At 45.8% G+C, this 12,493-nt stretch overlaps 1 protein-coding gene across 6 annotated transcripts in view; it reads right to left on the bottom strand.

The window, feature by feature from the left end:
- The window catches only part of ANO8 (anoctamin 8), a 244,048-nt gene that overhangs the window by 27,699 nt on the left and 203,856 nt on the right, over positions 1–12,493 (bottom strand). For all 6 annotated transcript variants that reach the window (XM_063914579.1, XM_063914581.1, XM_063914580.1 and 3 more), the window contains 3 exons: positions 7,434–8,162; positions 1,454–1,645; positions 1,059–1,190 (listed from right to left, as the gene is read on the bottom strand). In XM_063914579.1, the coding sequence (XP_063770649.1) occupies positions 1,059–1,190; positions 1,454–1,645; positions 7,434–8,162 (1,053 nt within the window). The remainder of the gene's footprint in view (positions 1–1,058; positions 1,191–1,453; positions 1,646–7,433; positions 8,163–12,493) is intronic.

The raw sequence follows: 12,493 nt of genomic DNA, 5'->3' as shown, positions 1-12,493 counted from the left end.
CAAAAATAGCCCCCCAGTGTAAAAATATCCCCAGCATTATCAAGCTCCAAGCGGTAATAGATCCCAGTGTCCCAGCCACCACCCTCACCCTGTGTCATTGTGCCCACTGTTTAGTTGCCCCTCCTCAGGTGTCATTATATTTTCTTTAAATATATCAACACCACCCCACACCCCAATCAAACACAACCTTATTGTGGGGCAGCAATCCTCCTCCACTCCCAGTGCAAAAAGATGCCCCCCCCCCACCCTTTATAGCAGACAGTGGGGCAGGGGGGACTGATGTGCTGCAGCTGATCTCTGCTCGTGCATAGATCAGAGCAATTGTGCTGTGGGAGGGAGAATGATGTCCCTCTCCTCGCACTTTTAGTTTTTTAGTTTAGGCGCATGTGCACCAGTGTGCCACTCTCATGTTATTCTGGGGCACAATTTCGGGAGTGATGTCGGCAGTCACAGTTCACAACATAACTCCCACGAGGCCGCTACAGCAGGAGTATATCTGTTCGGCACTTGTGCAGAATAGATTTCCTCCATAACAGATGGAGGAAGCAGTGGGGAGTGCCGGATATATGGGATACGGGCTGGTCAGGTAACGCACTCCTGGCTGCGGTCGTATACCATACGTTTATGCCAGGCAAGTAGTTAAAGGTCAGTCATTGTGAAAAAGGCTTTTTCTGCATCTAAGTACACCCACATACCAGAATAGATTTCTATATGCATGCGTTCCTGTAAGAGGTCACCTTCATCTGTGTTAAAACAGGTTTGTAGTCGGGTAATGAGACATCCTTACCACTGCACAGAGTTAGATTATGTACAGATGAGTGTTACTTATTTCTCTCTCTCCTTTGTTTCATAGCTAGACATTACATAGACGTCATTAATCTCTATGTCATCGCTGAAAGGGGAGGTAAAATAAAAATGCTCCATTTTCCCAACATAAGATGTTGCTGTGCCTAGCAATGTGTGGTTTCCAACATTCAGCTCTTTAACCCAACTCCCTAATACCTGTGGGCACAGGACCTAACATGCAACTGTTGCACATTTAGAGCAGCAAGACAAACCTCTAGGACAACAATGAATATGATGGCTGATTCAGGACCCAGCCAAGGTATCAGTCTCTGAAGCTGCCCACATTGTCCAATCAGATAACAGTTCACGATAATGGCTATGACGCCCATTGCCTCCATCACATTCTGCAAAAGAAAGATACGTGTTACACTCAAAACTGACCATAAATTTATTTTTAAGTATAAACGGTAGAAATACACATTTGCACAAGTTAGATCCCAATGAATCAAAATTGAAATAAGCCAGTAATATATTGAGCAGAATATAGAATATAAAAGACATAGCTTTCAAAATAAAAAATAATTTAATTCTTGGATTAGACGCAAGGGGATCAAACCTTGCTCTTTGGGAATCTCTTAACTGCTGTCCGAACCCACCAGCTCCTTACTTGCCACTGTCCTATACCATCCACACGACGACCAAATGGTCTCTGTAGTCCACTGCACAGCTTGAAGGCGTCACTGCGGATTTCAATTATGTTATTTACAAGCGCACATACTGCAGCGAGGGGAAATGCCGATGAGAAGAGGACCACATAGCCGAACTGCACAAACATCTCCTGATAATCCTGGAAGGTATCCTAAAAGAGGCAAGTGTATCATAACAATTTGACTGCAAGAAAGATAATAGGAAAATGATGATGAGGATATAAATAAGAATTTACTTACCGATAATTCTATTTCTCGTAGTCCGTAGTGGATGCTGGGGACTCCGTAAGGACCATGGGGAATAGCAGCTCCGCAGGAGACTGGGCACAAAAGTAAAGCTTTAGAACTACCTGGTGTGCACTGGCTCCTCCCCCTATGACCCTCCTCCAAGCCTCAGTTAGGATACTGTGCCCGGACGAGCGTACACAATAAGGAAGGATTTTGAATCCCGGGTAAGACTCATACCAGCCACACCAATCACACCATATAACTTGTGATCTAAACCCAGTTAACAGCATGATAACAGAGGAGCCTCTAGAAAAGATGGCTCACTACAGCAATAACCCGATTTTTTGGTAACAATAACTATGTACCAGTATTGCAGACAATCCGCACTTGGGATGGGCGCCCAGCATCCACTACGGACTACGAGAAACAGAATTATCGGTAAGTAAATTCTTATTTTCTCTAACGTCCTAGTGGATGCTGGGGACTCCGTAAGGACCATGGGGATTATACCAAAGCTCCCAAACGGGCGGGAGAGTGCGGATGACTCTGCAGCACCAAATGAGAGAACTCCAGGTCCTCCTCAGCCAGGGTATCAAATTTGTAGAATTTTACAAACGTATTTGCTCCTGACCAAGTAGCTGCTCGGCAAAGTTGTAAAGCCGAGACCCCTCGGGCAGCCGCCCAAGATGAGCCCACCTTCCTTGCGGAATGGGCTTTTACAGATTTTGGCTGTGGCAGGCCTGCCACAGAATGTGCAAGCTGAATTGTACTACAAATCCAACGTGCTCCTGCTTAGAAGCAGGAGCACCCAGCTTGTTGGGTGCATACAGAATAAACAACGAGTCAGATTTTCTGACTCCATCCGTCCTGGAAACCTATATTTCCAGGGCCCTGACAACGTCTAGCAACTTGGAGTCCTCCAAGTCCCTAGTAGCCGCAGGCACCACAATAGGTTGATTCAGGTGAAACGCTGAAAACCACCTTAGGGAGAAACTGAGGACAAGTCCTCAATTCCGCCCTGTCCGAATGGAAAATCAGATGAGGGCTTTTACAGGATAAAGCCGCCAATTCTGACACGCACCTGGCCCAGGCCAGGGCCAACAGCATGACCACTTTCCATGTGAGATATTTTAACTCCACATATTTAAGTGGTTCAAACCAATGTGACTTTTGGAACCCAAAAACTACATTGAGATCCCAAGGTGCCACTGGAGGCACAAAAGGAGGCTGTATATACAGTACCCCTTTTACAAACGTCTGAACTTCAGGGACTGAAGTTAGTTCTTTTGGAAGAAAATTGACAGGGCCGAAATTTGAACCTTAATGGACCCCAATTTCAGGCCCATAGACACTCCTGTTTGCAGGAAATGTAGGAATCGACCTAGTTGAAAATTCCTCCGTCGGGGCCTTACTGGCCTCGCACCACGCAACATATTTTCGCCAAATGCGGTGATAATGTTTTGCGGTTATATCCTTCCTGGCTTTGATCAGGATAGGAATGACTTCATCCGGAATGCCTTTCTCCTTCAGGATCCGGCGTTCAACCGCCATGCCGTCAAACGCAGCCGCGGTAAGTCTTGGAACAGACAGGGTCCTTGCTGGAGCAGGTCCCTTCTTAGAGGTAGAGGCCACGGATCCTCCGTGAGCATCTCTTGAAGTTCCGGTTACCAAGTCCTTCTTGGCCAATCCGGAGCCACGAATATAGTGCTTACTCCTCTCCATCTTATGATTCTCAGTACCTTGGATATGAGAGGTAGAGGAGGGAACACATACACTGACTGGTACACCCACTGTGTTACCAGAGCGTCTACAGCTATTGCCTGAGGGTCCCTTGACCTGGCGCAATACTTGTCGAGTTTTATAAACATGTGGAAGACTTCTGGGTGAAGTCCCCACTCTCCCGTTACTGCTGACAGTGCTATCACATGATTTTCCGCCCAGCGAAGAATCCTTGCAGCTTCTGCCATTGCCCTCCTGCTTCTTGTGTCACCCTGTCTGTTTACGTGGGTGACTGCCGTGATGTTGTCCGAATGGATCAACTCCGGGTGACCTTGAAGCAGAGGTCTTGCTGAGCTTAGAGCATTGTAAATGGCCCTTAGCTTCAGGATATTTATGTGAAGTGATGTCTCCAGGCTTGACCATAAGCTCTGGAAATCCCTTCCCTGTGTGACTGCTCCCCAGCCTCGCAGGCTGGCATCCGTGGTCACCAGGACCCAGTCCTGAATGTCGAATCTGCGGCCCTCTAGAAGATGAGCACTTTGCAACCACCACAGGAGAGACACCCTTGTGCTTGGTGACAGGGTTATCCGCTGATGCATCTGAAGATGCGACCCGGACCATTTGTCCAGCTGGTCCCACTGGAAAGTTCTTGCGTGGAATCTGCCGAATGGGATTGCTTCGTAGGAAGCCACCATTTTTCCCAGAACCCTTTCATTGATGTACTGAGACTTGGCTCGGTTATAGGAGGTTCCCGACTAGCTCGGATAACTCCCTGACTTTCTCCTCCGGGAGAAACACATTTTTCTGGACTGTGTCCAGGATCATCCCTAGGAACAGAAGACGAGTCGTCGGAATCAGCTGCGATTTTGGAATATTGAGAATCCAATCGTGCTGCCGCAACACTACCTGAGATAGTGCTACACCGACCTCCAACTGTTCCCTGGATCTTACCCTTATCAGGGAATCGTCCAAGTAAGGGATAACTAAAATTCCCTTCCTTCGAAGGAGTATCATCATTTCGGCCATTACCTTGGTAAAGACCCGGGGTGCCATGGACCATCCATACGGCAGCGTCTGACACTGATAGTGACAGTTCTGTACCACAAACCTGAGGTACCCTTGGTGAGAAGGGTAAATTGGGACATGAAGGTAAGCATCCTTGATGTCCCGAGACATCATGTAGTCCCCTTCTTCCAGGTTCGCAATCACTGCTCTGAGTGACTCAATCTTGAATTTGAACCTCCGTATGTAAGTGTTCAAGATTTTAGATTTAGAATCGGTCTCACCGAGCCGTCCGGCTTCGGTACCACAACAGTGTGGAATAATACCCCGTTCCCTGTTGCAGGAGGGGTACCTTGATTATCACCTGCTGGGAATACAGCTTGTGAATGGCTTCCAAAACTGCCTCCCTGTCAGAGGGAGACATCGGTAAAGCCGACTTTAGGAAACGGCGAGGGGGAGACGTCTCGAATTCCAATTTGTACCCCTGAGATATCACCTGAAGGATCCAGGGGTCTACTTGCGAGTGAGCCCACTGCGCGCTGAAATTCATTGAGACGGGCCCCCACCGTGCCTGATTCTGCTTGTAAAGCTCCAGCGTCATACTGAGGGCTTGGCAGAGGCGGGAGAGGGCTTCTGTTCCTGGGAACTGGCTGATTTCTGCAGCCTTTTTCCTCTCCCTCTGTTACGGGGCAGAAATGAGGAACCTTTTGCCCGCTTGCCCACGAAAGGACTGCGCCTGATAATACGGCGTCTTCTTATGTTGAGAGGCGACCTGGGGTACAAACGTGGATTTCCCAGCTGTTGCCGTGGCCACCAGGTCTGAAAGACCGACCCCAAATAACTCCTCCCCTTAATAAGGTAATACTTCCAAATGCCGTTTGGAATCCGCATCACCTGACCACTGTCGTGTCCATAACCCTCTACTGGCAGAAATGGACAACGCACTTAGACTTGATGCCAGTCGGCAAATATTCCGCTGTGCATCACGCATATATAGAAATGCATCTTTTAAATGCTCTATAGGCAATAATATACTGTCCCTTATCTAGGGTATCAATATTTTCAGTCAGGGAATCCGACCACGCCAACCCAGCACTGCACATCCAGGCTGAGGCGATTGCTGGTCGCAGTATAACACCAGTATGTGTGTAAATACATTTTAGGATACCCTCCTGCTTTCTATCAGCAGGATCCTTAAGGGCGGCCATCTCAGGAGAGGGTAGAGCCCTTGTTCTTACAAGCGTGTGAGCGCTTTATCCACCCTAGGGGGTGTTTCCCAACGCACCCTAACCTCTGGCGGGAAAGGATATAATGCCAATAACATTTTAGAAATTATCAGTTGTTATCGGGGGAAACCCACGCATCATCACACACCTCATTTAATTTCTCAGATTCAGGAAAACTACAGGTAGTTTTTCCTCACCGAACATAATACCCCTTTTTGGTGGTACTCGTATTATCAGAAATGTGTAAAACATTTTTCATTGCCTCAATCATGTAACGTGTGGCCCTACTGGAAGTCACATTTGTCTCTTCACCGTCGACACTGGAGTCAGTATCCGTGTCGGCGTCTATATCTGCCATCTGAGGTAACGGCGCTTTAGAGCCCCTGACGGCCTATGAGACGTCTGGACAGGCACAAGCTGAGTAGCCGGCTGTCTCATGTCAACCACTGTCTTTTATACAGAGCTGACACTGTCACGTAATTCCTTCCAACAGTTCATCCACTCAGGTGTCGACCCCCTAGGGGGTGACATCACTATTACAGGCAATCTGCTCCGTCTCCACATCATTTTTCTCCTCATACATGTCGACACAAACGTACCGACACACAGCACACACACAGGGAATGCTCTGATAGAGGACAGGTCCCCACTAGCCCTTTGGGGAGACAGAGGGAGAGTTTGCCAGCACACACCAGAGCGCTATATATATATACAGGGATAACCTTATATAAGTGTTTTTCCCCTTATAGCTGCTGTATTTTTAATACTGCGCGTAATTAGTGCCCCCCTCTCTTTTTTAACCCTTTCTGTAGTGTAGTGACTGCAGGGGAGAGCAAGGGAGCTTCCCTCCAACGGAGCTGTGAGGGAAAATGGCGCCAGTGTGCTGAGGAGATAGGCTCCGCCCCCTTCTTGGCGGCCTTATCTCCCGTTTTTCTGTGTATTCTGGCAGGGGTTAAATTCATCCATATAGCCCAGGAGCTATATGTGATGCATTTTTTGCCATCCAAGGTGTTTTTATTGCGTCTCAGGGCGCCCCCCCCCCAGCGCCCTGCACCCTCAGTGACCGGAGTGTGAAGTGTGCTGAGAGCAATGGCGCACAGCTGCAGTGCTGTGCGCTACCTTGTTGAAGACAGGACGTCTTCTGCCGCCTATTTTCCGGACCTCTTCTGTCTTCTGGCTCTGTAAGGGGGCCGGCGGTGCGGCTCTGGGACCTATCCATGGCTGGGCCTGTGATCGGTCCCTCTGGAGCTAATGTCCAGTAGCCTAAGAAGCTCAATCCACTCTGCACGCAGGTGAGTTCGCTTCTTCTCCCCTTAGTCCCTCGATGCAGTGAGCCTGTTGCCAGCAGGTCTCACTGAACATAAAAAACCTAAAACTAAACTTTTCACTAAGCAGCTCAGGAGAGCCACCTAGTGTGCACCCTTCTCGTTCGGGCACAAAAATCTAACTGAGGCTTGGAGGAGGGTCATAGGGGGAGGAGCCAGTGCACACCAGGTAGTTCTAAAGCTTTACTTTTGTGCCCAGTCTCCTGCGGAGCCGCTATTCCCCATGGTCCTTACGGAGTCCCCAGCATCCACTAGGACGTCAGAGAAAATTACAATCAGAATAATTTCTGAAAGGACACGTGTGATATAGATATAAAAGATTTAATAATTTTTCTGTAAATATGGTTCATTCAGTCAACACTGATTAAGTGCATTAAGTTATTTGCTGCAAAACCTGACAGTGTTAAGAAAGAGAGCAGCATGAACAGGGGTGACCTCACCTCATAACTCTTCATACAACTTTCCACCTCAGCTTGTGTCAGCTTTGCAGAATAATGGTCTTCTGGAGGATCTATCCATGACTCTCGTTTCTGCTTCCTCTCACTCTCCTCTTCCTCCTCCTCAAATTCCCTGCCCAGCTCATGCTCCACAGATAGCCTTTTCCTTCTCCTCCTCTGTGGCCTCAGCTTTACTCCAGCTTCTGGCTCTTCAACATCCTGCAGCCCCACACCAATTTCTTTCTCATCTTCTTCATCATCCCCAAGTTGGAACACTGAGGCCGGGTCACTACCTCTTTCAACAAGGGTAGGGCTCCCTTCCTGTAAAAAGCCCATTTCATCTTGGGAAAGTATGCACTCTTCCACTCGCTTTTCCCCTTTTTCCATAAAGCTAACTCTCTTTAATTTCAATCCACAGTCCATGATGCTTTCTTCCTCTAGCTCCTCATCATCCGAGGCTATACCTTCCTCTTCCTCCTCTGGTACACCACAACCGCCATTCAAGCATTTCTTACGTCCTCCTGCACCAGGCTCCATAGGATCCCCTGGCGACCTCGTAGGGCGCTGAGGGAATGCATACTTCTGCACCAGCCTCCTTAGTGCATACTGAACAAACAGCCAAATTGACCTCGGATTTATTTCCCCTTGCTGTACCTTCTGGTAAAGGTATGGTTGTGAGACCTCCTTCATGTTTTGCAGAAACTGACGTATTACCAGGAGCGTAGCCAGCATCTGCATGTATGGAGACAACAATGTACAACTGAGTGAGTGGATTCCCACATTATGTGTTTTACACAGAAAGCAAATAGTTCTACCTTCAAAAGGGAAACAAAAAATGCAGCAATTATGAAGTATACCACAAATGAAATATGAAAAAAAGTAAAGTAAATTCAACAACCTTACTAAAAGGACAGGTCCACGTTTATGGACATTTTATCTTCTGAATTTCAGGTAACAGCCCCATACGGTCTACAGTAAATTGCCTAACTTGCACTGTGGTTTACATTAATTCCCTTGCAAAATCTGTACCTGAATGCAGATATTGAAGAGCCTGTTCTCTTCAGGGGATGGATGTAGTATAAAGCTATTCAGGCATTGCTAGACAAACTCTACAACAGAGTGTATTTAACTAATGCTGCTAGTTAAGTAGGATTTTATTTTGCCATAGTGCCACTACATCTATTTTAAAAATATGTTCACAGTACAAAATAAACTTTTCTTAATGAGACCTGTCATTCCTCCCCCCCAACCCCATACACACGTTATCTGAAGCTATAAAAGATCTCTAGCTGTAGGTCTTACCGCTGGAAGATTGAGCCAGTTTGTAACTCACAACATAGCTCTTCAGATGGGAGGTACATTGGGGCAGTTGTATTAAGCCTGGAAAAGCGATAAAGAAGTGATAAAGCAGTGATAAGAGCAAGGTAATAACGCACCAGCCAGTCATTACAGATTTGAAAAATACCAGTTAGGAGCTGACTGGCTGGTGTGTTATCACCTTGCACTTATCACTGCTTTATCACTTCTCCAGGCTTACTTCTCTGCCCCAATATTCTTTGTGTAACAGATGAACACTTGTATGGCATGGAGAAACACAGAGCACTTTTTGCCATAAAAATGTGAAACTTTGAGTAGAGAAGTCATAGCAACAATGACACTATTGGTGACTGCAGTTAGACAAGTGAAAACTGTGAAAGTGCCATGATAGATTTACAGATTTTTAGTGTTGCATTCATAAAACATATAACATACAGAAAAAAGGCTTTGAGAAAGTCAGGTGTTCTCCAGAAGCAATGCATCAGTTTACTGGCATCTGAAGGCTTGTTTACTAAGTATGGAAATTATTTTCCTAATCAATGCAAGCAAACCTTTATTCAACCTTGTTGTAGCAGGACTGATTCCTGGATGAACTGGCTGGCCACTGGATGCATGATTGCAGAGTAAGGTTTATGGGACCTTGGTACAAGTGGTACTAATAAGAGCGTAACAGCAAATTGGATTCTTCAACATAATAACAAGCTTTTGACTTTCCTAAACCATCTAGGGGGATTTCTGCGGTGTAATAATGCTAACATTCCCACTAACCACAGGACACAAAGTACTTCTTGCAGTATAGAGTCCATTAGGCAATTTAATTTGTTTAACGGTCATTAAAGCCATATAGGGAGATTTCTCTGCCAATCTACATTGCAGTATATGCTTTATTATCCATGAACTGACTCCTAGTGATCCTGAATGTCGTATGTATTGGGTATTGTTTTTATCTTGCAGGTAATGAGATTTCATATTCCATTTTTTACATTTGAAACTATGTATAATATAACCTTAACTGGTTTTATTTTAAGCAGTAATATCATTTAATATATGTTTGTTAATAACCTGTTTAATACCAAGTCAGTCTTGTATTCTATTTTGAAAGAGCTATAAACTAAAACATATATACATTTATATTTTAAAGTGTTGATTATTATATACTTCCAGTACTATGCAAGACTGGGAACTCTAGTAGTGTTCATTCTAGTACCTTGCACCTGTTACAACCTGTGCATTTCCTCTCTACTGCCTGGGGTATCGCTCTCTGCTCTGGTGCTTCTAGCACACTCTGGTCTGTATCTCAGTGCTCAGATACAGACCAGAGTGTGCTGTAAGTACCAGAGCAAAGAGCGACACCCCAGACAGGAAAGAGGAATTGCACGGGTGGTGACAGGTGCAAGGTGCTAGAATGAACACTACTGTAGTACAATAACTGGCAAGACACAAATGACTTACTCTGATTTGTCAAGCCTATTGCAGTCATCGTATTTGCGTCAAAAGTATTAAAAGGATAAACATCAGTTCCCAAAAAAGTTTTGCTGGCTGCACGTAGTAGCCAACTTTCTTTTCACAGAAGATTTCACTCACAGAAACCCACTGGCAGTATGACATATACAAGCGCAGAACAAGAGTGAGCAGGAAATACTCTAGAGAAGTCGTACTCATGGGACTATAATACAAATACATAACCTACCGTGGAGACTCTGCAAATCCACATATCCACAAATATTTCAGTAACTCGTACATCACATAGTTCATTCACTGGGACTCTTTATACCACAGTGGTAGCTGTAATATGGCAGACAAACCACAATACACCCACTTTCCCACTCAGACAACACACATCTCCACCGACATACACTGCAAAAGTATACAACACACAAATAACCCATCCTGTATAACACACACAATTACATTCAACATACCATAATTACTCCTGTTGGGAATCCACACACCTTAGTTGATCTCTCCCAAGAAAATGTAAGCGTATGCTTTTTGGGCATAGCTGTAAATCTGATCAGCATATGGTCAATTACCCAAAACACTGGTGACTCCAGCAGTCAGATCTGACTAATACATCCAATCACAGTAGAAACAGGTCATGTAATTTAGCAACAGGATGAGCATCAGGATTGTCCTGTCTGTGGTCAGTATAAATCAGGCAGTTTTGCCAAATATGTCAGTGGTCTATTCATGAAGCAGTGAAAAGTGTGGAGAAGTGAGCCAGTGGAGAAGCTGCCCATGGCAACCAATCAGCAACCAATGTATAATTTTATAAAATGCACTTTATAAATGTTACCTCAACACTGATTGGTTGCCATAGACAACTTCTTCACTGGTTCACTTCTCCACTCCTTTCACTGCTTCATGAATAGTCTCCTTAATCTGCACCTTCTCTAGACATGAACCTCTGCTCACCAGTTATGCTCTATGCTGTTCATCTGCAGTTATACCGGTTTCAGATCGCAATGCCGGGTCCCACCCGGGAATTGGAAACGGGTCCTTCCCGGGATGGACCCGGCATTGGACCCTACACACCGCCATCCGGGGACGGTAGGGTTACCACTTCATCCCTTTAATTCTGGACGCATATTAATTACACAGGTTCTGTGGCTGGCCGACTTCAAGACTCCATTTCACCTGGTTTTAATCAGCCACAGAACTTGTGCAATTAATATGTGTCCAGAATTTCCAGCATGGGGGGGGGGGGGGGGGAGGGCATGTGGGCCGAATTGGGGTTGGCCGGAAGTGTTTTTGAGGCGGCTGCGTGACATCACCTGCAGCCGCTCCGATTTAAATAATGGCCGCAGACCGCCTGACAGTGCAGCCAGGGGTCAACCTTAATTCAGTGTATCCTCAATCTAACTGCGGATGCATCGGAAGGTGGCCCAACACACATGCTGGGCGAACTTGCCCTGTCCTGGGCGGCCCCCAGCATGCAAGGAGATGGACGCAGATCTAGCAGCGTATGCAACGATCTGCATCCATCTCTGAATCAGCCCCGGTATCTGCATTATAACAGATTTAATTAAGGAAACATCAGTACCCTTGGACATGATACTTAATGACTGGGATCAAATGTATTCTGTTCTGCTGCTCACCATTACTTGTACACCTGTGACAATTACTGAACTGAATCTACTTGCTATACTTGTGCTTAGTGCATGTACGCTCTGGGTCATGTTATACACAAATGTTTATTGTACATCTGTACTGCTGGTCTGTATGTAGTTGGTCATTCAATAAAACTACTTTATTCAAAATAATGCAGACTCTAGGACAAGTGTAAATGAAGGGTAAGAAATGAGTGAGCTCCTCCAATCCAAAAATAGACAAATAGCTAATAGCTGTATTGCATAGGTCCTCAACCTACGGCCCTTCAGCTGCTGTGGAACTACACATCCCAGCGTGCCCCGTCTCAGTTTTAGCATGCCTTAATAGCAAAACTGTGGAAGGGCATGCTAGGTTGTGTAGTTCCACAGCAGCTGGAGGGCCACAGGTTGAAGACCCATGCTCTATTGCAACCAAAATAAAAGAGACTGCATACAAAATGTATTATATTATCATTGGTATTCTACTCCTAAGAGACTTAATAGAATGTTCCCATCTTCCTCACCTGATTGCTGATGGGGGTGTGGCTGTAGGGGTTCTATGATTCATATATGGTGGACCTGTCCGAATATTGTCCCCTTCTGGGACTTTGTGTATGACCTCCTGAATTCCCTCCTCGAAACTCTGGTACCAAAAGA

The sequence above is a fragment of the Pseudophryne corroboree genome, chromosome 1 (assembly GCF_028390025.1).
Source record: "Pseudophryne corroboree isolate aPseCor3 chromosome 1, aPseCor3.hap2, whole genome shotgun sequence".
NCBI lineage: Eukaryota > Metazoa > Chordata > Amphibia > Anura > Myobatrachidae > Pseudophryne > Pseudophryne corroboree.
This window is presented reverse-complemented; position numbering and strand designations above follow the sequence as displayed.